General features: G+C 43.4%; 1 protein-coding gene and 1 non-coding gene across 3 annotated transcripts; one reads left to right on the top strand and one right to left on the bottom strand.

Moving 5' to 3' along the window:
• Nucleotides 1-545: 545 nt before the first annotated feature.
• Nucleotides 546-27321, bottom strand: ghdc (GH3 domain containing). Of its 2 annotated transcripts, none has more exons than XM_014158542.3 (11): nt 27256-27321; nt 26146-26445; nt 11284-11480; nt 10857-11051; nt 10291-10410; nt 9802-10099; nt 2864-3059; nt 2324-2395; nt 2008-2141; nt 1611-1699; nt 546-1304 (listed from the first exon to the last, which is right to left on the bottom strand). In XM_014158542.3, exons 2-11 carry the CDS (start codon nt 26432-26434, stop codon nt 1086-1088), a joined length of 1809 nt encoding a protein of 602 aa, XP_014014017.2. In that variant the 5' UTR covers nt 26435-26445; nt 27256-27321; the 3' UTR covers nt 546-1085.
• Nucleotides 20291-20362, top strand: trnae-cuc (transfer RNA glutamic acid (anticodon CUC)). Its single transcript has one exon. It is a non-coding gene; the product is annotated as a tRNA-Glu (tRNA).
• Nucleotides 27322-27352: the final 31 nt, after the last annotated feature.

The raw sequence follows: 27352 nt of genomic DNA, 5'->3' as shown, positions 1-27352 counted from the left end.
GCCAGGACAGCGGAGTCAATCACCACCTCCCGGAGACACCTGAAACCCCACCTCTTTAAGGAATACCTGGGATAGGATTAAGTAATCCTTCTAACCCCCCCCCCCCCAAAAAAAAGATATAGATGTACTATTGTAAAGTGGTTGTTCCACTGGATATCATAAGGTGAATGCACCAATTTGTAAGTCGCTCTGGATAAGAGCGTCTGCTAAATGACGTAAATGTAAATGTTAAAATGAAGTTAGCCTTAAGATGCTTTTGGGAAACCGGGCCCTGGTCTGTCAAACCCCAGTCCTGGAGTGTTGAGTGTCTCCAGGTTTTCACTTTTCCTGCTGCTTGATTGGTCATTTAAGGTAATTGATTAGTTAGGAACTCCCCTTTATGTCTAGGTCTTAATTGGACACAAATTGAAAGGAAATGACCAAAAACCAGCAGACAAACAGCCCTTCAGGAATTGAGACACCCCTGGCCTTTAGCAAGATGGCCAAGGGGCAGCTCCACTCTCACTTTGACTGCGTTGTGGAGGTGTAAGACAGTAAGAACAGAATACAGTATTAGCACTTTTATTTGCAAATAAAAATCATTGTTGTACAAGACAAGGTTCAAAGGGCAAAGTCAGTCCATGAAGTTGGACATGATGGGGGCAAAGCAAAATGTAACATATTATAATGTCCATAAATATTGTATGTATGTAAAGTTTATCCAGCACAGCTTTAACTGTCCAAAAGAGCAAGAAAATCGTCTTCACTGAAGGAGTGGGCATTAGATGCCTGTGGATTTACAATCAGTTGTTCCATTATTGTCGAAAGACTTGAGTGATTTTTTTGTCTAAGTTTGGAGGGAAAGATACTGATTTCCACCATGTAAGGGGTGGAGAATGTTGACAAGACAACCAGTTGGACTTGTCGCTGTAGCTGTTCAGTGGGTTACCAAACGAGTTGTAATTTGTCATTTTCACAGATTGCCTCTCTCCTAAAATGACTGTGTCAACAAATGACATTCACTTTCATAGAGAATAATATTCCTCTCCACGGTTGCAGTGCACAACACACACGTCTCCACTCAAGTTTATTTCCCATAATGCCGTTCAGATGGTCTTCCCTAACAAGAAGTCGGCGTACTCCTTTCTGCGTAGTACGCGGTGCATTTTGAACGTGTTGGCCGAGGTGTTGGAGAAGGCCATCATTTGTTTACGCAGTTCCTTGAATGCACCCTCTGCCACCATCTGCACTCTCATTGGTCCGATGCTGCCTTTGAACCGGAACGACTTGTAGACGGCCGAGTCCTCCTGGACACACTGGTCCAACTGGTGAACAGGTGCAGGTGGGGTGTATGTGTATATTTTTGTTTTGTTTGTATGTGTGTGCAAGCAAGCGAGAGGGTATTTTAGAGTGTGTGTGAAAGAGGGAGTTAGAGAGTGAGAAAGAGAAGAGGGCCAAAATACAAGGGATTTCAGGAGCAATATATTATTTTCCATCATAACCACATAACCACAACAAGTTATGGAATACGTTCTCCAGCAATTGGCATCAAACAGAAAGAAATGAACTCAAACTCATGTTGACGGGTACAGAAATGAAACAAGTGAAACTGAACACAAACGTTTCCCTACCTTGTAGCGTTGCTCCTCTGTCAGGTTCCTCACCCCCTTTAGCTCCACAAACACTTGATAGTGAGGATCAGAACCGCCACATGACTCTCCTGCAACAGATACATGATGATCAACCACTGCACAAATCAATCTGGAGCCCACATACAATATCTTCAATGGTCTAATCCCCCTTTGAGGGAACATCCAAATCATACGGTTCCAGTAAAACTTCACCCCAGCATTACTCTGGGGTGAAGTTTCCCCTAGGTACAGATCTAGGATCAGCTTTCCCTCCCCAAATCCTAACTTTAACCATTAGAGGGGGGAAAAGCAATACTGACCTAAGATCAGCGTCTAGGAACAACTTCACCCTACACCAATTGGCACTACTACAAAAGCAAGTAGAGAGCCGTCTTACCCATTATGGCGCTCTCTGCGCAGCAGTAGTCGACTAGCTGAGCCCCGGGCCACTGGCTGATGGCTCGCTTCAGAGCCCCCAGAAACATCACCTCAGACACCTTCTCCCCCCGCACACTCAGCATCTGACCCCGCCTACACACACACCGGTCATGCACATAAACAAACACACACAAGCACACACACAGAGTACTTTAGAACTGTCTCACACACAGGCACAAATACCATCCCCTCAGCATCTATCCCCATCAGCACAAAGGTATTCTCACAAACCCACATACGTACAGATAAGGTACACACCGGATGCAGTACTGTACCTGTATTGAAATTCTACAACTGGACACTGATTGTGGAAGCCAACCACTTTTACTATATCTCCCATGCGATATCTATGAGACAACAAAAAAAAAAAGAGATATCCCTGTCAAATCACATATCAGTCAACACAAATGCAGTGCTTGGATAACAACAGGAGGAGCTTCAGTTAAAGGGATAGTTCACTCAATTTACAAAATGTTATATTTGTTTCCCTACCTTGTAAGCAGTCTATGGACAAGGACAGAGTGTAATCCACACATTTTTTTTTACACTAAGCCACTGCCATTTTTTTGGCCAAGTTTAGAATTTTTCAAACCAAAAACCAATGGAAGTCAATGTACCCAATAATAGCAAGTTTTAAATCTCATGCCCAAATCATCCTAAGGTCTCTGAAAGGGATTGTGACTTTGCTCAGTAACTTGGTTTGAAGTTACATTAAAGTCTGATTCTTCATAAAATGTAATGATTTCTCCAACCAAAAACCAATGGAAGTCAAAATACCTGATATTAGCATATTTTAAAGTACAATGATGTTTTACCTGAAGAGTCCAGATGCGTTGGTGACGACCAGCTCATAACTGTGTCCCTCCTGCACTTCCTCCATGAGCAGTGTGTGTTTCTCGGGTGTCTCCTGGTCCAAACTGGCCTCTGGGAGGAACTCACAGAACATGGAGCGAGGACACAGCAAGTACCTCCTCCGCTCCTCCTCAGGCCACAGGTTCACCCCAATCAGACCTGCAGGGGCACAGCGATGTTAACACAGAGACATAACGTAAGAGGGCAGGAACACAGAGACACAAATAAAAGAGACCCAGATACACACGTGTAGTACCATCTAAATTATGTTCAGTGCTTGACTTGGGCTGGTGCTCACCGGGGCTGAGCACTGGCACCTCAGATTTACTACTGCTTGAGCCCCCCTGCACCTCTTTAGCCGATTAGCTCAAAAGTATTGTGGAATTCCTGCACCTAAATATATTCAATATGATTTATTTACCAAGGCAAGTCAGTTAAGAACAAATTCTTATTTACAATGACGGGGGCTGGGATTAAAAAAATATATAAATAAAATATATGACAAAACACAAATCACTACAACAGAGACAACACAACACTACATAATGAGAGACGTAAGACAACATAGCAAGGCAGCAACACATGACAACACAGCATGGTAGCAACACAACATGGCAGCAATACAAAATATGGTACAAAGATTATTGGGCACAGACAACAGCACAAAGGGCAAGAAGGTAGAGACAACAATACATCATACAAAGCAGTCACAACTGTCAGTAAGAGTGTCCATGATTGAGTCTTTGAATGAAGAGATTAAGATAAAACTGTCCAGTTTGAGTGTTTGTTGCAGCTCGTTCCAGACGCTGGCTGCAGCGAACTGAAAAGAGGAGCGACCCAGGGATGTGTGTGCTTTGGGGACCTTTAAGAGAATGTGACTGACAGAATGGGTGTTGTATGTGGAGGATGAGGGCTGCAGTAGATATCTCAGATAGGGGGGAGTGAGGCCTAAGAGGGTTTTATAAATAAGCATAAAATCAAATCAAAATTGTATTTGTCACATACACATGGTTAGCAGATGTTAATGCGAGTGTAGCAAAATGCTTGTGCTTCTAGTTCTGACAGTGCAGTAATATCTAACAAGTAATCTAACAATTCCCCAACAACTACCTAATACACACAAATCTAGGAGGGGTGAATGAGAAAATGTAGATGTAAGTATATGGATGAGCGATGGCCAAGCGGCATCGGGAAGGAGCAATAGAGTATATACAGTACATACATGTGATATGAGTAATATAAGATTTTTTTTTAGAGTGCATTGTATAAAGTGACTAGTGATCAATTTATTAAAACTGGCCAGTGATTGGGTCTCAATGTAGGCATCAGGCTCTCTGAGTTAGTGATTGCTGTTTAGCAGTTTGATGGCCTTGAGATAGAAGCTGTTTTTCAGTCTCTCGGTCCCAGCTTTGATGCACCTGTACTGACCTCACCTTCTGGATGGTAGCGGTGTGAACAGGCAGTGGCTCAGGTGGTTGATGTCCTTGATGATCTTTATGGCCTTCCTGTGACATCGTGTGCTGTAGGTGTCATGGAGGGCAGGTAGTTTGCCCCCGGTGATGCATTGTGCAGACCTCACTACCCTCTGGAGAGCCTTGCGGTTGATGGCGGTGCAGTTGCCGAATCAGGCTATGATACAGCCTGACAGGATTCTCTCGATTGTGCATCTGTAAAAGTTTGTCAGGGTTTTGGGTGACAAGCCAGATTTCTTCAGCCTCCTGATGTTGAAGAGGCGCTGTTGCGCCTTTTTCACCACACTGTGTGAGTGGACCATTTCAGTTTGTCTGTGATGTGTATGCCGAGGAACTTAAAACTTTCCACCTTCTCCACTGTGGTCCCTTCGATGTGGATAGGGGAGTGCGCCCTCTGCTGTTTCCTGAAGTCCACGATCACCTCCTTTGTTTTGTTGACGTTGAGCGAGAGGTTGTTTTCCTGACACCACACTCCGAGTGCCCTCACCTCCTCCCTGTAGGCTGTTTCGTCGTTGTTGGTAATCAAGCCCACTACTGTTGTGTTGTCTGCAAACTTGATGATTGAGTTGGAGGCGTGCATGGCCACGCAGTCGTGGGTGAACAGGGAGTACAGGAGGGGGCTGAGCACGCACCCTTGTGGGGCCCCAGTGTTGACGATCAGCGAAGTGGAGATGTTACCTACGTTCACCAACTGGGTCGGCCCGTCAGGAAGTCTAGGACCCAGTTGTACAGGGCGGGGTCGAGACCCAGGGCCTCCAGCTTGTTGATGAGCTTGGAGGGTACTATGGTGTTGAATGCTGAGCTGTAGTCAATAAACAGCATTCTTACATAGGTATTCCTTATGTCCAGATGGGATATGGCAGTGTGATGGCGATTGCGTCGTCTGTGGATCTGTTTGGGTGGTGTGCAAACTTAAGTGGGACTAGGGTGGCCGGAAAGGTGGAGGTGATATGACCATTGACTAGTCTCTCAAAGCACTTCATGATGACAGAAGTGAGTGCTACGGGGCGATAGTCATTTAGTTCAGTTATCTTTGACTTCTTGGGTACAAGAACAATGGTAGCCATCTTGGAGCATGTGGGGACAACAGACTGGGATAGGGAGCTATTGAATATGTCCGTAAACACACCAGCCAGCTGGTCTGCGCATGCTTTGAGGACGCGGCTAGGGATGCCGTCTGGGCCAGCAGCCTCGTAAGGGTTAACACGTTTTAATGTTTTACTCACATCAGCCACGGAGAAGGAGAGGGGGGGGGGGGGGTGCAGTCCTTGTTAGCGGGCATCGACGGTGGCACTGTATAATCCTCAAAGCAGGCAAAGAAGGGGTTTAGTTTGTCTGGAAGCGTGATGTCGGTGTCCGTGACGGGGCTGGATTTCTTTATGTAGTCCGTGATTTCCTGTAGACCCTGCCACCTATGTCTCGAGTCTGAGCCATTGAATTTGCGACTCCACCTTGTCCCTGTACTGGCATTTCACTTGTTCGATTGCCTTGTGGAGGGAATAGCTACACTGTTTATATTGAGACATATTCCCAGACCTCTTCCATGGTTAAATGTGGTGGATCGCACTTTCAGTTTTGCGCGAATGCCACCATCCATCCACGGTTTCTGGTTAGGGTCGGTTTTAATAGTCACAACATCTCCAATGCACTTCTTTATAAACACACTCACCGAGTCAGCATATAGGTCGATGTTGTTCTGAGGCTGACCGGAACATATTCCAGTCCACGTGATCAAAACAATCTTGAAGCGTGTCTTCCGATTGGTCGGACCAGCGTTGAATAGTTCTTGTCACTGGTAGATCCTGTTTGAGTTTCTGCCTATAAGACAGAAAGAGCAAGATGGCGTCATGGTCGGATTTGCAAAAGGGAGGGCGGGGGAGGGCTTTGTAGGCATCGCGGAAGTTAGAGTAGCAGTGGTCGAGGGTATTGCGCATGCATGTAACGCAATCAATATGCTGATAGAATTTAGGTAGACTTGTTCTGAAATTTGCTTTGTTAAAAATCACCAGCTACAATAAATTCAGCCACAGGATGTATGGTTTCCAGTTTGCATATCGTCCAGTCTAGTCCCTTGATGGCCATCTTGGTGTCTGCTTGAGGGGTAATGTACACAGCTGTGACTATAACTGACAAGAATTCTCTTGGTAGGTAAAATGGCCGGCACTTAATTGTAAGGAATTCTAGATCGGATGAGCAGAAGTACTTGAGTTCCTGTATGTTGTTATGATTACACCATGAGCCGTTAATCATAAAGCATACACCCCCGCCCTTCCTTTTCCCAGAGAGGTGTTTATCTCTGTCGGTGCGATGCATGGAGAAGCCCGGTAGCTGAACCGATTCTGACAACATATGCTGAGAGAGAAATGTTTCCGTGAAACAGAATGTTACAATCTCTGATGTCTCTCTGGAAGGCAACCCATGCTCGAATTTCATCTACATTGTTGTCAAGAGACTGGACATTGGATAGTAGTATACTCAGGAGCGGTGTGCACGTCTATGGAGCCTGGCCAGGTGGCTGCTTCGTCTGCGACGTCATTGTTTTGGATCGCCTACTGGACTTCGCTCCATTGTCCTGGGTGGTGGTCCGAACAGAGGATCTGCTTCGGGAAAATCGTATTCTTGGTCGTAATGTTGGTAAGTTGACGTTGCTCTTATATCCAATAGATCTTCGCGTCTGTATGTAATAAGACTTAACCTGTTGAGGACAGACGTTCCGCTAGCGGAACCCCGTTCCGCCTGCGGAGCCCCTAGCCAACAGCCAATGGCATCGCACTGCGCGAAATACAAAACCAACTAAATTACCACTATTCAATTTTCTCAAACAGTCAACTATTTTACACCATTTTAAAGATAAGACTCTCGTTAATCTAACCACATTGTCCGATTTCAAAAAGGCTTTACAGCGAAAGCAAAACATTAGATTATGTTAGGAGAGTACATAGCCAAAAATAATCACACAGCCATTTTCCAAGCAAGCATATATGTCACATAAACCCAAACCACAGCTAAATGCAGCACTAACCTTTGATGATCTTCATCAGATGACACTCCTAGAACATTATGTTATACAATACATGCATGTTTTGTTCAATCAAGTTCATATTTATATCAAAAAACAGCTTTTTACATTAGCATGTGATGTTCAGAACTAGCATACCCACCGAAAACTTCCGGTGAATTTACTAAAATTACTCATGATAAACGTTGACAGTTATTTTAAGTTATTTTAAGAATTATAGATACAGAACTCCTTTATGCAATCGCTATGTCCGATTTTAAAATAGCTTTTCGGCGAAAGCACATTTTGCAATATTCTGAGTACATAGCTCGGCCATCACGGCTATCTATTTTGACATCCGCCAACTTCGGGGTCACCTAAACTCAGAATTACTATTAGAAAAATTGGATTACCTTTGCTGTTCTTCATCAGAATGCACTCCCAGGACTTCTACTTCAACAACAAATGTTGTTTTGGTTCCAAATAATCCATCGTTATATCCAAATACCTCCGTTTTGTTCGTGCGTTCAGGTCACTATCCGAAGGGTAACGCGCGAGCGCATTTCGTGACAAAATATTCCATTACCGTACTTCGAAGCATGTCAAACGCTGTTTAAAATCTATTTTAAAGCTATTTTTCTCGTAAAATAGCGATAATATTCCAATATTCCAACCGGGCAACATTCAAAGAGAGAAAGAAAACATGGCGAGTTCTCGTGACCGCGCATCTCCAGTCTCACTGTCCCCAGGCTGACCACTTACAAACTCTGCTCCTATACTTTGCCCAGAGACAGCAGACACCCCATTCCACTTTCTGGCAGCTTTAGAGAGCCAATGGAAGCCTTAGAAAGTGTCACGTGACAGCACAGATGCTGTAATTTCGATAGAGATGTAACAGAAGGACAACAAATTGTCAGACAGGGCACTTCCTGCATGGAATCTTCTCAGGCTTTGGCCTGCCATATGAGTTCTGTTATACTCACAGACACCATTCAAACAGTTTTAGAAACGTTAGAGTGTTTTCTATCCAAATCTACTAATTATATGCATATTCTAGTTTCTGGGCAGGAGTAGTAACCAGATTAAATCGGGTACGTTTTTTATCCGGCCGTGAAAATACTGCCCCCTATCCCAAAGAAGTTAAGATTTCATGGGGTAACAATGTAAGAAATAATACATTAAAAAAAAAATACTGCATAGTTTTCTAAGAACTCGAAGCGAGGCGACCATCTCTGTCGGCACCATGCTAGTAATCAACCAGTCTTGCGACGGGAAAACAGAGATGACCAGTTTAAAGAGGAGTATAGAGTGCAACGATGTGTCCTATAAGGAGCATTGGTGGCAAATCTGATGGCCGAATGGTAAAGAACATCTAGCCACTCGAGAGCACCCTTACCTGCCGATCTATAAATTATGTCTCCGTAATCTAGCATGGGTAGGATGGTCATCTGAATCAGGGTTAGTTTGGCAGCTGGGGTGAAAGAGGAGCGATTACAATCGAAGAAACTATTTCTAGATTTAACTTTAGCCTGCAGCTTTGATATGTGCTGAGAGAAGGAGTGTACCGTCTAGCCATACTCCCAAGTACTTGTATGAGATGACTACCTCAAGCTCTAAACCCTCAGAGATAGTACTCACACCTGTGGGGAGAGGGGCATTCTTCTTACCAAACCACATGACCTTTGTTTTGGAGGTGTTCAGAACAAGGTTACGGGTAGAGATAGCTTGTTGGACACTAAGAAAGTTTTGTTGTAGAGCATTTAACACAAAATCCGGGGAGGGGCCAGCTGAGTATAAGACTATCATCTGCATATAAATGGATGACAGAGCTTCCTACGGCCTGAGCTATGTTGTTGATGTAAATTGAGAAGAGCGTGGGGCCTAGGATCGAGCCTTGGGGTACTCCCTTGGTGACAGGCAGTGGCTGAGATAGCAGATTTTCTGACTTTATACACTGCACTCATTGAGAGAGGTAGTTAGCAAACCAGGCGAAAGACCCCTCAGAGACACCAATACTCCTTCCACAAGAACAGAATGGTCTACCGATATCAAAAGCTTTGGCCAAGTCAATACAAATAGCAGCACAATATTGCTTAGAATCATGGGCAATGGTGACATCATTGAGTACCTTTAAGGTTGCAGTGAAACATCCATAACCTGAGTGGAAACCAGATTGCATACCCGAGAGAATACTATAAACAGTACTGGCACCCAAAATGAGTACCGGCACCTATTTTAGTCTAAATCAAGCACTGATTATGTTATGGTCTTTGCTATAATTTTGGCTTCAACCAACTACCACACTCACATGCACACACACGCACTGTAAGAGGCAGACACACAGACAGGGCCACTGTTACATTGTCATTCTCAATAGATGAAGACTGTATACTCTTGATGTCACAAGGTGATGAGTCTCCTGTGCACTCACCCTCGGTGGCGGCGTAGAAGGGTGAGTAGAAGCGAATCCCCTGGCAGTAGCGCTCCCGCAGCATCTCCCCATAGATCTGATTAGATCCAGAGTCCACAGCCAGCACCAGGTTGAGCTGGGGCCAGAGGCGCCGCGCGATGCCCACAAAGCCCTGCTGGAAGTGGGTCAGGAGCTGGGTGGCACGCTCCGGGTCTGGCTTCATCTGGCCCTCCAGGCTGGCCCTCACCCCTGGCTCCAGGGCCAGAGCAGGGCTGACCCGACCCAGCTTAATGTCCTCCACCAGCTCCTGCCAACGCTCCTGGGGGAGGGGAGAGGGGCGGACAGAAGATGGCATCGTCAAATATAAATAATTACACAGTAATAAGAGTGCTGCAATGGAGGATTATCCTATGTACTCTTTACATAAGAGTATAACTATACAGTATTTACACAATATAGTAAACCAGCTTTCCCAATCCTTGTATGTGTGTTTATCTCTAGCTACAGTACCTGGAGAGCACTGAAGGCATAAAAGACAGTGGAGGCGAAGTTGGACTCCAGGGTGCCCACACTGGGGTCTTTGAGGGCAAAGAGGAGGTGCAGGTAGAGGGTGTCTCTCTCACTGGGCACCTGGATGGGAGGTTGGCACCATAATTATAGTAATATAGAAGTGTGTTCAAGTTCACAAAGACACATAATGATAACCTTTGTTTCCCTGTTTATCGTAGTAGCATATTTACACTTTCCAATTTGAAAAACATGTTTTCTGTGACAACAGCATTCTGTTTCTTCCGCCGTTATGCCCTTGAGCAAGGCACTGACCCTCTGCCACTCCAAGCATGTGTACGTTGGGGATGCCCAGAAAGCCAAGGCAAACACAGAAGGCACATTTTCAGGTCTCACGAAACTGACAAAACGCACTATTCTATTCTGGGTCTTGTTTATTAGAAAGGAAAAAGGAAGAAAACAGAAAAGACATACTACATGAACTCCAATAAGAAAAGTGTTTTCCTTTCCGTTGCAAAACATTTTGCTGCAGCGTGCCCTTATGAACACAACCCTGATGCCAAGCCTACCTGGAAGGCGGGTGCGGGTGTGGTGTATAGGTTGAGCATGTGGCGGGACGAAGCCGGGGTGGAGGAGTTAGGCCCAATGGGGATGCCTGCCTCAGACTGGCGAAAGGTGGGCGAGTAGAAGAGCTTGGTCGTGCGCTGGAGGCTGTCGGTGGCCGGGAACGCACGCCGCATGGCATCCAGACACACAGCCACGCCCTGGGGTGGAGGGAAACACACACACACACACACAGTGAGAGTGTCAAGGACAAAACACGCAAACACACACAGTCATGACCAAAATAAAAATGGTCATCCTCTCTTCCTATAAGCACAGTATTTACAGTTGGATAGGTGAAAGCTTTGATTTCACCACAACACATGCCAACAAGTAATGGTAGCTAAGGAAAATTGTCATTGGGGCTAATAGGGAGTATTTCCACTGACTGACCTGTAGGAAGAACTCTGTGTTGGTGTCCTTGGTGCTCAGCAGCATGGCACTGGCTCCAGATGTACCCGATGTCATGGCTAAGATAAGGGGTTTCTCAGCTATGAGGACCTTCTCTTCTCCAGCCGCCACTCGCGCCACCAGCTCACGATAGTGCTCATACGTCGTCACCGGGTGACGTGTACGAAAGGCCTCACAGTCTGAGGACACAGAACATTGTCTGAATTGTACACTGAACAAAAATATAAGAGACCGAGTCAAGACCGAGACCAGAAATATGTCAGTCCAATTGTAGTTTTGTTCAAAATGTCCAGTATTTCTGTGTTCATATGGATTCTTTAGAGACAGTCAGAATAGTGAAAATGGATGCTGAGGGGAAAAAGATCCACTCTAGAAATGTTTACTAACCCAAACACTGTGGGGAAGAATGGGCCTTCTATGCCTTCAGAGAAGGGATAGGGATTTATAAAATAATGATTCCAATAATAATAATAATAATAATCTTATTTTCAATGATGTTTGATTTAATCTTTTCAGTTTTTGCTGGAAAGGAAAGGGTGAACACTGAAGAGAAAAAAATATCCAATCAGAATTTTTCTTTGCTGGTCTCTGGGGAGATATATTTAGCTAGCTAAGTCATTGGCTAGGCCACCAGAAACTAGATAAAAGGCATCTGCCATTCAACCTTATTAGGGCAACATTTCTTGAAGGACAACAGGTCACTGCGCAATTGCAAGCAGTAGTATTCCCACGATCTAGCTAGCTAGCTTTTGTTGGTGGTTAGTTTGCAGCGGCTGCAGTAGGTGTAATCAAAGAGGATGTTGTAGCTAATTTATTAGCTTCTCCCTTTTCAAGAATAACTTTCAACAAGAAGTTAAGCTTCAAATGATCATCATCTGGTGAGTGGAACTGTTATTTTTATTGCAACATGCTTGCTGTTAGCCATCTCTTTGAAAATAACTTAGGTGTGAAACATTGTTGAATTTAAAGTGGAACTGACAGCATTTTAGCAACATGAAATCTTATTACAATCTGTTCATATACACTCCCAGGAAGAATGACACTTAAAAAAAATATATTCTGACAAGCGATCACTTAGATATGGTCATTTGCACAATTTCATAAATTCTTGGAATGTTTGGGAATTAGGTATACTGAGGCATTTGTGAAAATTCTATAACATTATAGAGTGGGAAAGCGGGCATGCGTTTGGATAATTAATAGACACTGCAGTAAATAAAACACTGTCTTGTCCAGGGCCGGAGTCTACACAGACTGGTGCGCTATAGCCAATCAGAGCTACAGTAGACCTTTATACAAACACGCCATTTGCCACACGGGCCTGCCATCATTCACTTTGAACTGGACTGTGAGTTTACAGGCAGTTGCAACAGCGTGACTTTACATCATTAGAGCGCATTTGCCAAAAGCCACAAAATACACCTGAATGGATTTCTGCAAATATTTTAACACCACAGGAGTCCTCTTACATTTGGGAACTTTACAGTCCTATCGATCAAACAACCATGAAAAGGTACGCTCTCTCTCCCTCAGTTATGCACATCAACAACTAATGCTAGCAGAGCGAGATGAGCTAAAATCTAATGAAGGGATATTTGATAGACACAGCTAGTTGGCCGTCAAAATTATACTGCTAAACGATGGGGAATTGTAGCCTCCTCCTCGTCCTTCAGCAGCTTGCCTGCCAATGCCTGCTTGTCCCAACCAAGCACTCAAGCTAACTGGGTAAAGTTGGCTAGCTTGCCAGCTAGCTACTTCCAGACACAAAAGAGAACACCTCACTCTGACCATTTTACTTGCTGTAGCAGAGCTGGTTATGTTGTTTACATGCTATCTAGAGCGTTGTTGACTAACTATTACTTTTTTGTCTACATTTATGGACACCGGTCATCTTCAGCAGGTGCTGCACGTTCGTAAAATTCATCCATTGTTTTGCGCTCTGGCACACAGATGAGAGTGCTCTAAAATCGGAGTCGACAGCCAGAGTGGATTTGCGAACGCAAGAGATATGCTAAATGTATAACAGTCGCTCAAGTTCTTGCTAGCTAACCAAATGGCACCTGCATCTCTAGCTGTGTATAGCTATCAAAAAAACGACATGAGGGGAAGAATGCTGTTACTCAGCCACTCCTCCAATGGCATGACATCCTCCTATCATCTAGCTAGCTATCTAGCTAACGTTAGCCTCTGTGTTTTTAGTTTGCTACATAAATAGATACGCTAACCTATTAGCCATGTTATGACAGACTTGTGGTCGTCGCCCTTGCTAGTTTGATTGTATTGACATTCCCAGCCTTAGTTACATGTCTGTTTTTGTCCAAAATATTGAGTCATTGAAACTGAAACAGTGCATCCAGAATGGAGGCAGCAAACAATGTACCAGGCCAGCTGGGATTTACAACCTTATAGCAATCTTTTTGGGGCTACCAAGAAATGTATTGGTGAATTATATTAATCGTGCATTGAGCTGCATCCATCTATTCTGCCAACAATGACTTACTGTACATCATGGAACGTTGTGTCAAATAGAACCTATTTTTAAAACTTCTTATAAAGTTGGTTTTGAGGCATAAACTGGGAATTTGATATTTGTGACTGAAATGTTGATTGTCTGTTCGTTTTATTTGTTATTATTTCACCTTTATTTAACCAGGTAGGCTAGTTGAGAACAAGTTCTCATTTACAACTGCGACCTGGCCAAGATAAAGCACAGCAGTTTGACACATACAACACAGAGTTACACATGGAATAAACAAACATACAGTCAATAATACAGTAGAAAAATAAATACATTTATTTATACATTTATTTATTTTTCTACTGTATGTTTGTTTATATATAAAAATATACACACACACACACACACACACACACACACACACACACCTCATTTGCACTCACTGTGTGTGTGTAAGATAAGGGAGGTAAGGCAATAAATAGGCCATGGTGGCGAAGTAATTACAATATAGCAATTTGTCATTGGAATGGTAGATGTGCAGAAGATGAATGTGCAAGTAGAGATACTGGGGTGCAAAGGAGCAAGATCAATAAATACAGTATGGGGATGAGATGGTTGGATGGGCTGTTTACAGATGGGCTATGTACAGGTGCAGTGATCTGTGAGCTGCTCTGACAGCTGGTGCTTAAAGCTAGTGAGGGAGATAAGAGTCTCCAGCTTCAGTGATTTTTGCAGTTCGTTCCAGTCATTGGCAGCAGAGAATTGGAAGGAAAGGCGGCCAAAGGAGGAATTGGCTTTGAGTGTGACCAGAGAGATATACCTGCTGGAGCGTTTCATATCTGCAAAGTAGTTAAAATGCTGTCAGTTTCACTTTAAACTTTAGGTCACCGGTTACTTTGTGTGCTAAACGCGAACTGTTTTTTTTAACGGTTGTGTTTTTGTATTCTTATGATTGGGACCTACTGGCTTATTATGTCCGAGTTCATCCTTTTAACATCATGATGTGTGTGACTGCTGTCTTTCCATCAGCCCTATGCAGTGGTGAAGTGGTGCCTGAAGAAGTGGGTATATTCTAATTTTGCTAAAATGTTCCCAAATGGCTCATTCAGCGAAGGAAAGGTGTGAAAAATCCTGTTTTCCTATGTTGTTTTAATGAGTTTTCCTACAGATTTATCCGATTTTCACTCTCAAAATTACACTTTTTTTTAATAGACAAGACAAATGTCCACAAGTCCACAACAATGCTTAAACCACATCAATCTGATTGGGTAGGCCTGTCAGGGCCTGGCTCCCCAGTGGGTGGGCCTCTGTCCACCCAGGCCCATCCATGTCGACGCCACTGATGCAAACAGCACATGATGACAATAGCCTATTAACCAACACATTGGATTAAACATTTTCAACACATGATTTGCATATCCATTGTTGCCTTAGTTAGCATTTACTGGCAGATATCATAAGTTTAAACGTTTTTCCTACCCTACCAGCTACCGATGTCATTCTTCTGTGAGCTGCTCCATCCCAAAACCAGTTGAACGCTGCACACGCTTGCTGCCTGCAGATGATATTCTGCTGAAACTAGGCTGTGTGTGCGGTGCCCACGTGAATATATTTCACGTGCTTTACGACTGTAGGGTACTTTGTGCATGATTTCTCTATTGTACTACATAATTGATAAATCATATACATCCACTACACTACTTTGATACGCATCAGTAGGGATTAAGAAGTGAGTATAAGCAATGCCCACTGAAAAAAATGCCCACTACACCACTGGCCCTTTGTGTTTTATAAAAAAGAGAAGATAATACACAACACAGAGGACGAGAGGTCAATAGAGTACTAAAGGTCAAGAGGACTAAAAGTCAATAGAGTACTAATGATCAATGGAAATAGTGTTTTTTCTGTAATGGGGGATTAATGATCAATGGGTCAGTGACATGGAATTTCACTCAGGGACTCATAGCTACATTGCAAGTTCTCAATGTATAAACGATTTGGACCATTGAGCCTGAAATAGGATACCTCTTATTTGGCCATTGGCCCAGTTGTATTGCAAGGAATTCTAATTGGTCAACCACAGGCTAGGGCTGGGTTATAAAACTACATCCTACACCGAGACACCCAAATATGTGGTCTCGAGACCGTACAACACAAAAAAAAAGCCATATCTCAGACTGGCCAATAAAAAGAAAAGATTAAGATGGGCAAAAGAACACAGACACTGGACAGAGATATGGCTTTTTCTTTACAACTCTGCCTAGAAGGCCAGCATCCCAGAGTTGCATCTTCACTGTTGACGTTGAGACTGGTGTTTTGCGGTTACTATTTAATGAAACTGCCAGTTGAGGACTTGTGAGGTGTCTGTTTCTCAAACTGGACACTAATGTACTTGTCCTCTTGCTCAGTTGTGCACCGGGGCCTCCCACTCTTTCTATTCTGGTTAGAGCCAGTTTGCGCTGTTCTGTGAAGGGAGTAGGACACAGTGTTGTACGAGATCTTCAGTTTTTTGGCAGTTTCTCGCATGGAATAGTGTTCATTTCTCAGAACAAGGATAGACTGATGAGTTTCAGAAGAAAGTTCTTTGTTTCTGGCCATTTTGAGCCTGTAATCCAACCCACAAATGCTGATGCTCCAGATACTCAACAAGTCTAAAGAAAGCCCGTTTTATTGCTTCTTTAATCAGAACAACAGTTTTCAGCTGTGCTAACAATTGCAAAAGGGTTTTCTAATGATCAATTAGCCTTTAAAATTATAAACTTGGATTTGCTAACAACAGTTTTCAGCTGTGCCATTGGAACACAGGAGTGATGGTTGCTGATAATGGGCCTCTGTGCGCCTATGTAGATATTCCATTAAAAAAAATCTGCCGTTTCCAGCTACAATAGTCATTTACAATGTGTACACTGTATTTCTGATCAATTTGATGTTATTTTAAATGGACAAAAAAAAAAATCCTTTCCTTTCAAATACAAGGACATTTCTAAGTGACCCCAAACTTGAACTGTAGTGTACCTTTAATGCCTATTGATGAAGGTATCTTCCATATCAACGAGAATTAATAATAAAAGGTTAAATTACTACACACCTTTAGCACAGTCTTTGCCTTTAGGTTTAGCTCCATGTTGTAGCACGTGTTTATGGAAGACAAACGGAAGACCGAGACGACAACTTATGCTAATTAGCTATCCAGCATTACCATCTAGCATGCTCCGAACACCTGTGTGGAACAGAAGAAGGCCGCCCAAAATGTGTTGTAACTGAAAAATACTGTCGCCTGAAACTGTGATAAAGCGGGTTAAAACAGTCTACACTAAGAGTATATTTTGCATTTGTGAAATTATTTCATTTTGATGTGATATAAAAAAGGGCTTTCTTTCTAGAATCGTATAGCAATCGAGAATCCATGAACATTTAGATGGAGTATTTGAATGGCTCTGGCAGCCAAAACAGTCTACCTCTGGAAAAACAAACGCCTTTGCAGGCTGTACGATTTTAGCCTAATTATGCCACGATTTTGCCTTCCCAGACCAAAGTTCAACGTCGTAGACAAATTCTTAGGTTGTAAACAATTGTCAGACGTCTTGGCTGACTGTGACATGGTCTAAGTCTGCAAATTAAGTACCGGTACGTGCGGTCGTAGGCTCAGACAAAGTTGTAGCAGTGTCAGAACCTTTTTGCCTTTATTGTGTAATGTGGCTGGTGTTGCGAGTCGATCCGAGAAGGGTGCAATTGCGGCTCGCAATTCGGGGCACTCCTGCATGTGGGCATTCTTGCATCTGCAGGAACCTCTATACTTCGATTGGTTGATTTTTATGCTAGGACAGGAAGAAGCCGTTGGCGCTACTGTACAGTAGGTGGTGTTAATCCACAATAACGGTGGGGGCCAGCTGCTGATTAATTCCACAGAAGAATGGGCGGGGCGACAATGGTAGCTAGCTAGCCGTACACCGGTAGACAGTGTCCTTCGCCTCCGCCTGTCGGGCACTGTTTTCCCGCAGTTCTGTTAACCTGTTAAGGCTAGGGGGCAGTATTTGCACGGCTGGATAAAAACATTTACCCGATTTAATCTGGTTACTAATCCTACCCAGTAACTAGAATATGCATATACTTATTATATATGGATAGAAAACACCCTAAAGTTTCTAAAACTGTTTGAATGGTGTCTGTGAGTATAACAGAACTCATTTGGCAGGCAAAACCCTGAGACATTTTCTGACAGGAAGTGGATACCTGATGTGTTGTATTACCTTTAAACCTATGCCATTGAAAAACACAGGGGCTGAGGAATATTTTGGCACTTCCTATTGCTTCCACTAGATGTCACCAGCCTTTACAAAGTGTTTTGAGTCTTCTGGAGGGAGATCTGACCGAACAAGAGCCATGGAACGATGATGGTCCATTAGACACCTGGCGCGCGAGTTCATGTTGGGTACCCTCGTTCCAATACGTTATAAAAGAGAATGCATTCGTCCACCTTGAATATTATTCATGTTCTGGTTAAAAAAGGCCCTAATGATTTATGCTATACAACGTTTGACATGTTTGAACGAACGTAAATATATTTTTTCCCCTCGTTCATGAAGTGAAGTCCGGCGGGCTTAGATCATGTGCTAACAAGACGGAGATTTTTGGACATAAATGATGAGCTTTTTTGAACAAAACTACATTCGTTATGGACCTGTGATACCTGGAAGTGACATCTGATGAAGAGAATCAAAGGTAATGGATTATTTACATAGTATTTTCGATTTTAGATCTCCCCAACATGACGGCTAGTCTGTATCGCAACGCGTATTTTTCTGGGCGCAGTGCTCAGATTATTGCAAAGTGTGATTTCCCAGTAAGGTTATTTTTAAATCTGGCAAGTTGATTGCGTTCAAGAGATGTAAATCTATAATTCTTTAAATGACAATATAATATTTTACCAATGTTTTCTAATTTTAATTATTTAATTTGTGGTGCTGACTTGACTGCCGGTTATTGGAGGGAAACGATTTCCTCAACATCAATGCCATAGTAAAACGCTGTTTTTGGATATAAATATGAACTTGATAGAACTAAAAATGCATGCATTGTCTAACATAATGTCCTAGGAGTGTCATCTGATGGAGATTGTAAAAGGTTAGTGCATCATTTTAGCTGGTTTTATGGTTTTGGTGACCCTGTCTTTGAATTGACAAAACATTACACACAACTCTTGTAAATGTACTGTCCTAACATACTCTAAATTTATGCTTTCGCCGTAAAACCTTTTTGAAATCGTAAAACGTGGTTAGATTAAGGAGATGTTTATCTTTCAAAGGGTGTAAAATAGTTGTATGTTTGAAAAATTTGAATTTTGACATTTATTTGGATTCAAATTTGTCGCTCTTGAAATGCACCTGCTGTTGATGGAGTGCACCACGGGTAGGACGCTTGCGTCCCACCTAGCCCATAGAGGTTAACGACAGCGAGGGCAGGTGTTCGGCATGCGGGAGCGAAGGAACCTGTGTGCTAGCTTAGCCAGCTAGTACGGTACACAGCAGGTGGGAGGTGGGGGCTAGGGCGGAATCTGTGCCTGACAGGTAGGGGCGACACCATTTGCTAACTAGCACGCTAACTAGCACACGGTGTCGTCCTAGCCCCCGCCTGTCAGGCACAGTTTTCTCCAGTATGTACGAGAAGGGGTGACACTGTTTCCTAGCTAGAATGTTAGCACACGTGTCGCTAACAAGCAAGCTAGCTAGTTAGCACACGGTGTCGCCAACAAGCAAGCTAGCTAGTTAGCACACGGTGTCGCCAACAAGCAAGCTAGCTAGTTAGCACACGGTGTCACCCTAGCCCCCTGCCTGTCAGGCATGGTTTTCTCAGGTACACAGGAGGCGGGGCGATAACGTGTGCTAACAAGCAAGCTAGCTAGTTAGCAAGCACACAGTGTCACCCCCAGCCTGTCAGGCATGGTTTTCTCCGGTACAACACGGTGTGCTAGCTAGCTAGTTATAACACGGTGTCACTCCCGCCTGCTTTGCTAGCGGGAGGCGGGGGCGACCGGTAGACAGTTTCCTTCACCTCTCCTCCCCTCCTGTCAGGCAGATACAGGAATGCCCACATGCAGGAACGCCCTTGCGGGCTGCAGCTGCACACTATTGGCAGATCCCAGTAACTTAATATCTATGCACAGTCACTTGAATAACTCTACCTACATGTACATATTACCTCGACTAACCGGTGCCACTGCACATTGACTCTGTACATGTACACCCTGTATATAGCCTCGCTATTGTTATTTTACTGCTGCTCTTTAATTTGTTACTCTTATTTTATTTATTTTTACATTTTTAGGTATTTTCTTAAAATTGCATTGTTGGTTAACGGACTTGTAAGTAAGTATTTCACTGTAAGGTCTACACCTGTTGTATTCGGCGCATGTGACCGATTTGATTTGACTGCAGCCAACATCTGCAGGAACCCCTTTTTATACTTCGATTTTATACACACCCAGCCCCCCGCGCCTCCCATTGGTTCCTTCATGAACAACCCCTCCTAGAACCCCTGGTGGTCTAGTGGTTAGGATTCGGCGCCCTCACCGCCGTGGCCCGGGTTCGATTCCCGGTCAGGGAACCACTCTTTGGGTTCGCCGGGCATTGGCGCAGCGGTCTAGGGCACTATATCTCAGTGCAAGAGGCGTCACTGAAGTCTCTGGTTCCCGTGATTGAGAGTCCCATAGGGCGGTGCACAATTGGCCCAGCGTTGTCCAGGTTTGGCCGGGGTAGGCCGTCATTGCAAATAAGAATTTGTTCTTAACTGACTTGTCTAGTTAAATAAAGGTTATATAAAAAAATATAAAAAATGAACAACCCTTCCTAGAGCATCCCATTGGTTCATGCATGAGCCCCCCATTTGGATTCTGCATGAACCCAGAGTCCTGCTAGCTAGCGGGAGATACCGATAGTCAGTGTCCTTTGGTCTCGTCTGCCGAACACCTGCCCTCACCGTCGTTAACAGAACTGCGAGAAAACAGTGCCCGACAGGCAGGGGTGAAGGACACTGTCTACCGGTTGCAAAAGGTTGGAAACCTTCTGGAAATGTTTTAAGCCCGGGATGCACAGTGCATTCTTCCATCACATGTACAGCTGATTCTCAAGATCTTGCACATTAATGAGATGCTATTGTGCCCACACTACTACACTGTCTGAGCCAAGGACACCTGCCCTCACCGTCGTTAACAGAACTGCGAGAAAACAGTGCCCGACAGGCAGGGGTGAAGGACACTGTCTACCGGTTGCAAAAGGTTGGAAACCGTCGGGAAATGTTTTAAGCCCGGGATGCACAGTGCATTCTTCCATCACATGTACAGCTGATTCTCAAGATCTTGCACACTAATGAGATGCTATTGTGCCCACACTACTACACTGTCTGAGCCAAGGACATGCTTTCTGGTAAGTTTTGATTATAATACTGGGTGGGGTGAAAATATTTTATGTGACATACATGGTTTATTGTAGGCCATTGGTAAATAGTAGCCTACAAAGTGTGTTTAAATCATTTCTATCTTGTTAACAATTTCTGCTAGTTTTTGCTACCATATGGGTCTTGGCTTGCTTGAGCCTGCTAACTGAGGAGTGTTAATAACCTGTTTCCATACATGTTTAATTTTAAAACATTTATCTTACAAAGGAGTTATTTAATCTAACTGCTTAACTATTTATCTGTACATGGAATTGTATTTGTTTTTAGTCATTTTTTTCTCATCTTTACAGGATAATGCCAGGGGCACTATCTGATGTGTGGAGACATTTCACTGCAGCTAATGTAGAAGGACAAAAGCTGTGTACATTTGCAAATACTGTGCCAAATCATATGTGAAGAATGCAACAAAGATGCAGAATCATCTGGCCAAGTGCATAAAGTTCCCTCAGCGCTCACAACAAGCAACCTCTGACAAAAGTCCCTCTACTTCTATTCAAGGTGAAAATGATGAATCAGACACCTTATCGATAGCAACAGCTCATGGTCCCCCTGGAATCAGAAGTTTTTTTGACTCAATGGAGAAACATAGTCAGAGAAATGTGGATGAATTGCTCGAGCTGTGTATGCAACTGGTTCGCCTCTGATGCTCACAGGTAATGTGTATTGGAAGAGATTTCTGAATGTTCTTCGCCCAGCATACACTCCTCCAACCAGACATGCTTTATCTACTCATTTGCTGGATGCAGAGTTCATGTGAAGGTCAAGAAAAATCTGAGAAAGCAGACTGTATTGCAATCATCTCTGATGGGTGGTTGAATGTTCATGCGCAAGGAATAATTAACTACATCTTCACCCCTCAACCAGTATTCTACAAGAGCACAGACACAAGGGACAACAGACACACTGGTCTCTACATTGCAGATGAGCTGAAGGCAGTCATCAATGACCTTGGACCACAGAAGGTATTTGCACTAGTGACAGACAATGCTGCGAACACGAAGGCTGCTTGGTCTAAAGTGGAGGAGTCCTACCCTAACATCACACCCAATGGCTGTGCTGGTCAAGCATTGAATCTGCTCCTCAAGGACATCATGGCACTGAAAACAATGGATACACTACAAGAGAGCCAAGGAAATGGTTAGGTATGTGAAGAGTCATCAAGTTATAGCAGCAATCTACCTCACCAAGCAAAGTGAGAAGAATAAGAGCACCATATTGAAGCTGCCTAGCAACACCTGTTGGGGTGGTGTTGTCATCATGTTTGACAGTCTCCTGGAGGGGAAGGAGTCTCTCCAAGAAATGGCCATATCACAGTCTGCCGATATGGACAGCTGCATCAAGAGGATCCTCCTGGATGATATATCTTGGGAGAGAGTGGTAAGCAGCCTGAAACTCCTGAAACCTATAGCAGTAGCCATTGCACGGATTGAGGGAGACAATGCCATCCTGTCTGATGTTCAGACTCTGCTTGCAGATGTAAGAGAACAAATCCGGACTGCCCTGCCCACTTCACTGTTGCTCCAAGCAGAGGAAACTGCAGTTCTGATGAAATACATCAAAAAGCGTGAAGACTTCTGCCTGCAGCCCATACACGCCTCAGTGTACATGTTGGACCCCAAGTATGCTGGCAAGAGCATCCTGTCTGGTGCAGAGATCAACAAAACCTATGGTGTCATCACTACCGTGTCTCGCCAGATCCTTTGTGGATCTGAGGCTCTTTCCCCTGTTGCCTCCACCATCTTCCAAATCCCACCAACATCAGCCGCCTCAGAGCGCAACTGGTCCTTCTTTGGGAACATACACCAAAGCACACAACAGGCTGACCAATATAAGGGTAGAAAAATTGGTGGCCATCCGGGCAAATTTGAGGCTTTTTGAGCCTGACAATGAGCCATCCTCAACAAGGTTGGAAAGTGACAGTGAAGATGAGGCCTCAGAGTCTGATGTTCAAGAATTGGACATTGAGGAGGTCCAGGGAGAAGACATGGAAGCCTGAGAGGAAGACAACCAAAGCTTTAGTTTCTAGACTATCGTTTTACAGATGTATGTTGAAAACATTATTGGGAGATGCGATGGATCATTCAATATTCCCTTTTGTTCAGTGAAATCATCCCATGTGAAGAGTCAACTCATTTAATTAAAGTTCAATTTGTAACTAAATTGTTTTTATTTTTATTGGAAGGATTTAATCATTTCCAATTATGTCTACTTATGATGAGGTAAAATGTTTATGTTTGTCTCCATATGAAAATGGTAAATATATCCAATGCAAAAAACATCTACATTTAAATGGTATTGATATTAATTTGCATATATTTAGGTTAACCTCTTAGTGATCCCTTCCCGCGCCAATCCCGGTAACGGAATTGATTTGACAACACCCAGTGAAATGACAGGGCGCCAAATTCAAACAGAAATCTCATAATTAAAATTCCTCAAACATACAGGTATTATACACCATTTTAAAGATAAACTTCTTGTTAATCCCACCACAGTGTCCGATTTCAAAAAGGCTTTACGGTGAAAGCATACCATGCGATTGTTAGGTCAGCGCCTAGTCACAAAAAAACATACATACAGCCATTTTCCAGCAGAAATACAGATAAAATGAATCACTAACCTTTGATGATCTTCATCTGATGGCACTCATTGGTCTTCATGCTACACAATACATGCATGTTTGTTCGATATAGTTCATATTTATATCCAAAAATCTCAGTTTATATTGGCGCGTTATGTTCAGTAATGTTTTGCTTCCAAAACATCCGGTGATTTTGCAGAGAACCACATCAATTTACAGAAATACTCATCATAAACATTGATTAAAAATACAAGTGTTATTCATAGAATTAAAGATTAACTTCTCCTTAATGCAACCGCTGTGTCAGATTTCAAAAAAGCTTTACAGCGAAAGCACACCTTGCAATAATCTGAGTACAGCGCTCAGGCACCAAAACAAGCCATACCCACCATGTTGTGGAGTCAACAAAAGTCAGAAATAGCATTATAAATATTCACTTACCTTTGATGATCTTCATCGGAATGCACTCCCAGGAATCCCAGTTCCACAATAAATTTTCGTTTTGTTCGATAAAGTCCATATTTATGTCCAAATACCTCCCTTTTGTTCACGCGTTCAGTCCAAATGCAAAATGCGCGAGCACTAAGTTTAGACGAAAAGTCAAAAAAGTTCAATTACAGTTCGTAGAAACATGTGAAACGATGTAGAGAATCAATCTTTAGGATGTTTTTATCATAAATCTTAAATAATATTCCAACCGGACAATTCCTTTGTCTTCAGAAATGAAAAGGAACTCAGCTCGCTCTCATGGCTGCGCCCTTGACTGAGCTCATGCCATTCTGCCAGACACCTGATTCCAATAGCTCTTATTCTCTCCCCATTCACAGTAGAAGCCTGAAACAACATTCTAAAGACTGTTGACATCTAGTGGAAGTCTTAGGAAGTGCAATATGACCCCATTTACACTGTATATTGGATAGGCAATCACTTGAAAAACTACAAACCTCCGATTTCCCACTTCCTGGTTGGATTTTTCTCAGGTCTTCACCTGCCATATGAGTTCTGTTATACTCACAGACATCATTCAAACCGTTTTAGAAACTTCTGAGTGTTTTCTATCCAAATGTACTAATAATATGCATATCCTAGCTTCTGGGCCTGAGTAGCAGGCAGTTTACTCTGGGCATGCTTTTCATCCGGATGTCAAAATACTGACCCCTAGTCCAAAGAAGTTAATTCTCATATATTCCCGTTAATTCTCATATATTCCTGTTAATTCCCAAGGAAAGTTTCCACCTCTGAATATTCCCGAACATGTGCAACCCTACCGGTCACCCCCACCTCCCGCTAGCACAGCAGGCAGGAGGCTGGAGCAACACTGTGTGCTAACTAGCTTGATAGCTAGTTAGCTAGCTAACACACAGAGTCAATCCCGCCAAACACCTTCCCTCGCCGTTAACAGAACTGCGGGAAAACAGTGCCCGACAGGCGGGGTATATTTTTAAGTTACGTTTAAGTAGGTGGCGTTAATGCACAATAATGTAACGTTGGATGCCACAGGTGAACACCATTGAAGAAGGCACGGTGGCAGCTAGCTAGCCATACACCGATGGACAATATCCGTTGCCCCACCCCTTCATCTGAGGGGTTCATCCGCAGCTGGCATCCAACGTTGTGCATTAACGCCACCTACTGTGCTTGAGCGCCCCTGCCTCACGCCTGTCCTAAGTTAAAAATGGACCAATAGAAGTATAAAGAGGGGTTCCGGGAGATGCAGGAATGCCCAGAATTGCGGAGCAAATACACCCTTCTCTGAGCTGCTGGCACATGCACAGATCAAATACACTGCTGCAGTTGACGTAGCCTAAATCGGCTGACCAGTCTCGCAAACCAATCACAGAATGTCACTGCAGAACTGACGCAAATCATACTACCTGGCCAGGTTGATTGATAGTATGATTTGCGTCAGTTCTGCCGTCTGGCCAGGTTGGTTGACGGCAGAACTGACGCAAATCGAACTATCTGGCCAGGTTGGTATCAAGATTTTAATTTGGTAACATCAAGAGGTAATCGTAAAAGACTGAATCTGATTTACAGTCTGAAAAGGCATTAGTAATGGTAGGCTCATCTACACCACTTTTAAAAGAGTACATTCTTGGGCTAGCCTACGTCATACAATTTATTGCAATTTGAGGAAACGTGATGTGAGTTATCGCAAGCATGTCATCAGATCAGAGGCAGTCAATCACTTAGCAAAAAGTTATATCACTGGCATAATGACCTTACATCACAAGGTTTTGCTGAGGTCGAATATGCTGAGAGCAGAACGTGCATGGTCATTGGTGGCTATATCGTGCAAGTTAACAAATGTGTCTTATTATGCAAGTGTCTTATAATAACGTGGAATGATTACCTTTAATTGAGCTAAAATCATACTGCTTTCCATAACGTGTGTCAGCGGTCTTGCGCAGGCGCTTTAGAAGAGTTTCCTCCTGAACTTGCCGTATATTCTGCGTATCGGCCTCCAGTTTCCCTCTTTGCCGCTTACCCAGCCAACCCACAACCTTCACGGCAAAATACTGGCTTAGCAGACTGCTCAAAGTCCGGTTCTCCCCTTTCACTTTCGAGCTTATGTCCCTCCAAAGCAGGGCCATTCCACCCAAAGACAGGACTCCAAGCACACTGGGTAAAGGACGCAGCATCCCGAGGAGCTCTGTTACACAAGGTAGAAAGCACAGAATCGGTCACACGAGAGCGCTGTTGGTCTACACACATTCATAACAATCAGTCGATAAACATGATCCATCTACATTCGTCAGAAATAGCCATGGGCTGTTCATATTCCATTAAGTTGTTTCTGAACATAGGCTAAGAAGTTATTTTCCCACCAAGAACGGGAAGTTTAATGAACTTTAAAAAGGGCTATCACTATGGAAGGACACATCACCGCTAGGCTATCAGTTCAGTAGTCAAAGCAATGGTTCACTTGAAATATTCATAATGTAGCTTACCAAGACTTTGTCCAGTGGCTATAATAATGGAGAGAATTGTAATGACTAATGCACAACGAATCAATTTCGAGCGCACTAATACAGCCATCGAACTGATCAACTCATAAAACATTTCAAAATAAGATCAAAGGTTATCGTTCACGTTAAAACGGTCAATTTGTTAACTTTAACGAATGGAAAAGCATTGTCCAGTCCGTTAACTAAGTTTAAAACATGAGGATTCTTCACTTTGCAAGATGTTTTAAAGCAAGAATTTCACTTCCTTGTTTCGACCGGTCACCAAAGATGTTCTATTATATAGACAAGACGGTCGAGTGGCCACTAACAATGGACATACATTTCGTCAAAGATAGAAGTACATTTTTTAAGTTGGCGAAATGCCACGGTCGTCCACGTATATCAGTGCATTCGTAACAACCTAACATTTACGACACTTATATTCGATCAAATAAGCCTCACATAGCAAATTAGTAATTTCATTTTTTGTTGACCTCCATACAAAACTTCCTCACTTCAAGGTCTTATTTTTGTAGACGAATTTTGGGCGGAGTATACCCCTCTCGCTTCGCCTCTTCCTCTCTGCTGATTCTTCTTCTTTGACGTTTATTG

Source organism: Salmo salar, chromosome 19 (assembly GCF_965601325.2).
Source record: "Salmo salar chromosome 19, fSalSal1, whole genome shotgun sequence".
Taxonomy (NCBI): domain Eukaryota; kingdom Metazoa; phylum Chordata; class Actinopteri; order Salmoniformes; family Salmonidae; genus Salmo; species Salmo salar.
Note: the sequence above shows the minus strand (reverse complement) of the source record. Positions and strands in the feature narration are given on the sequence as shown.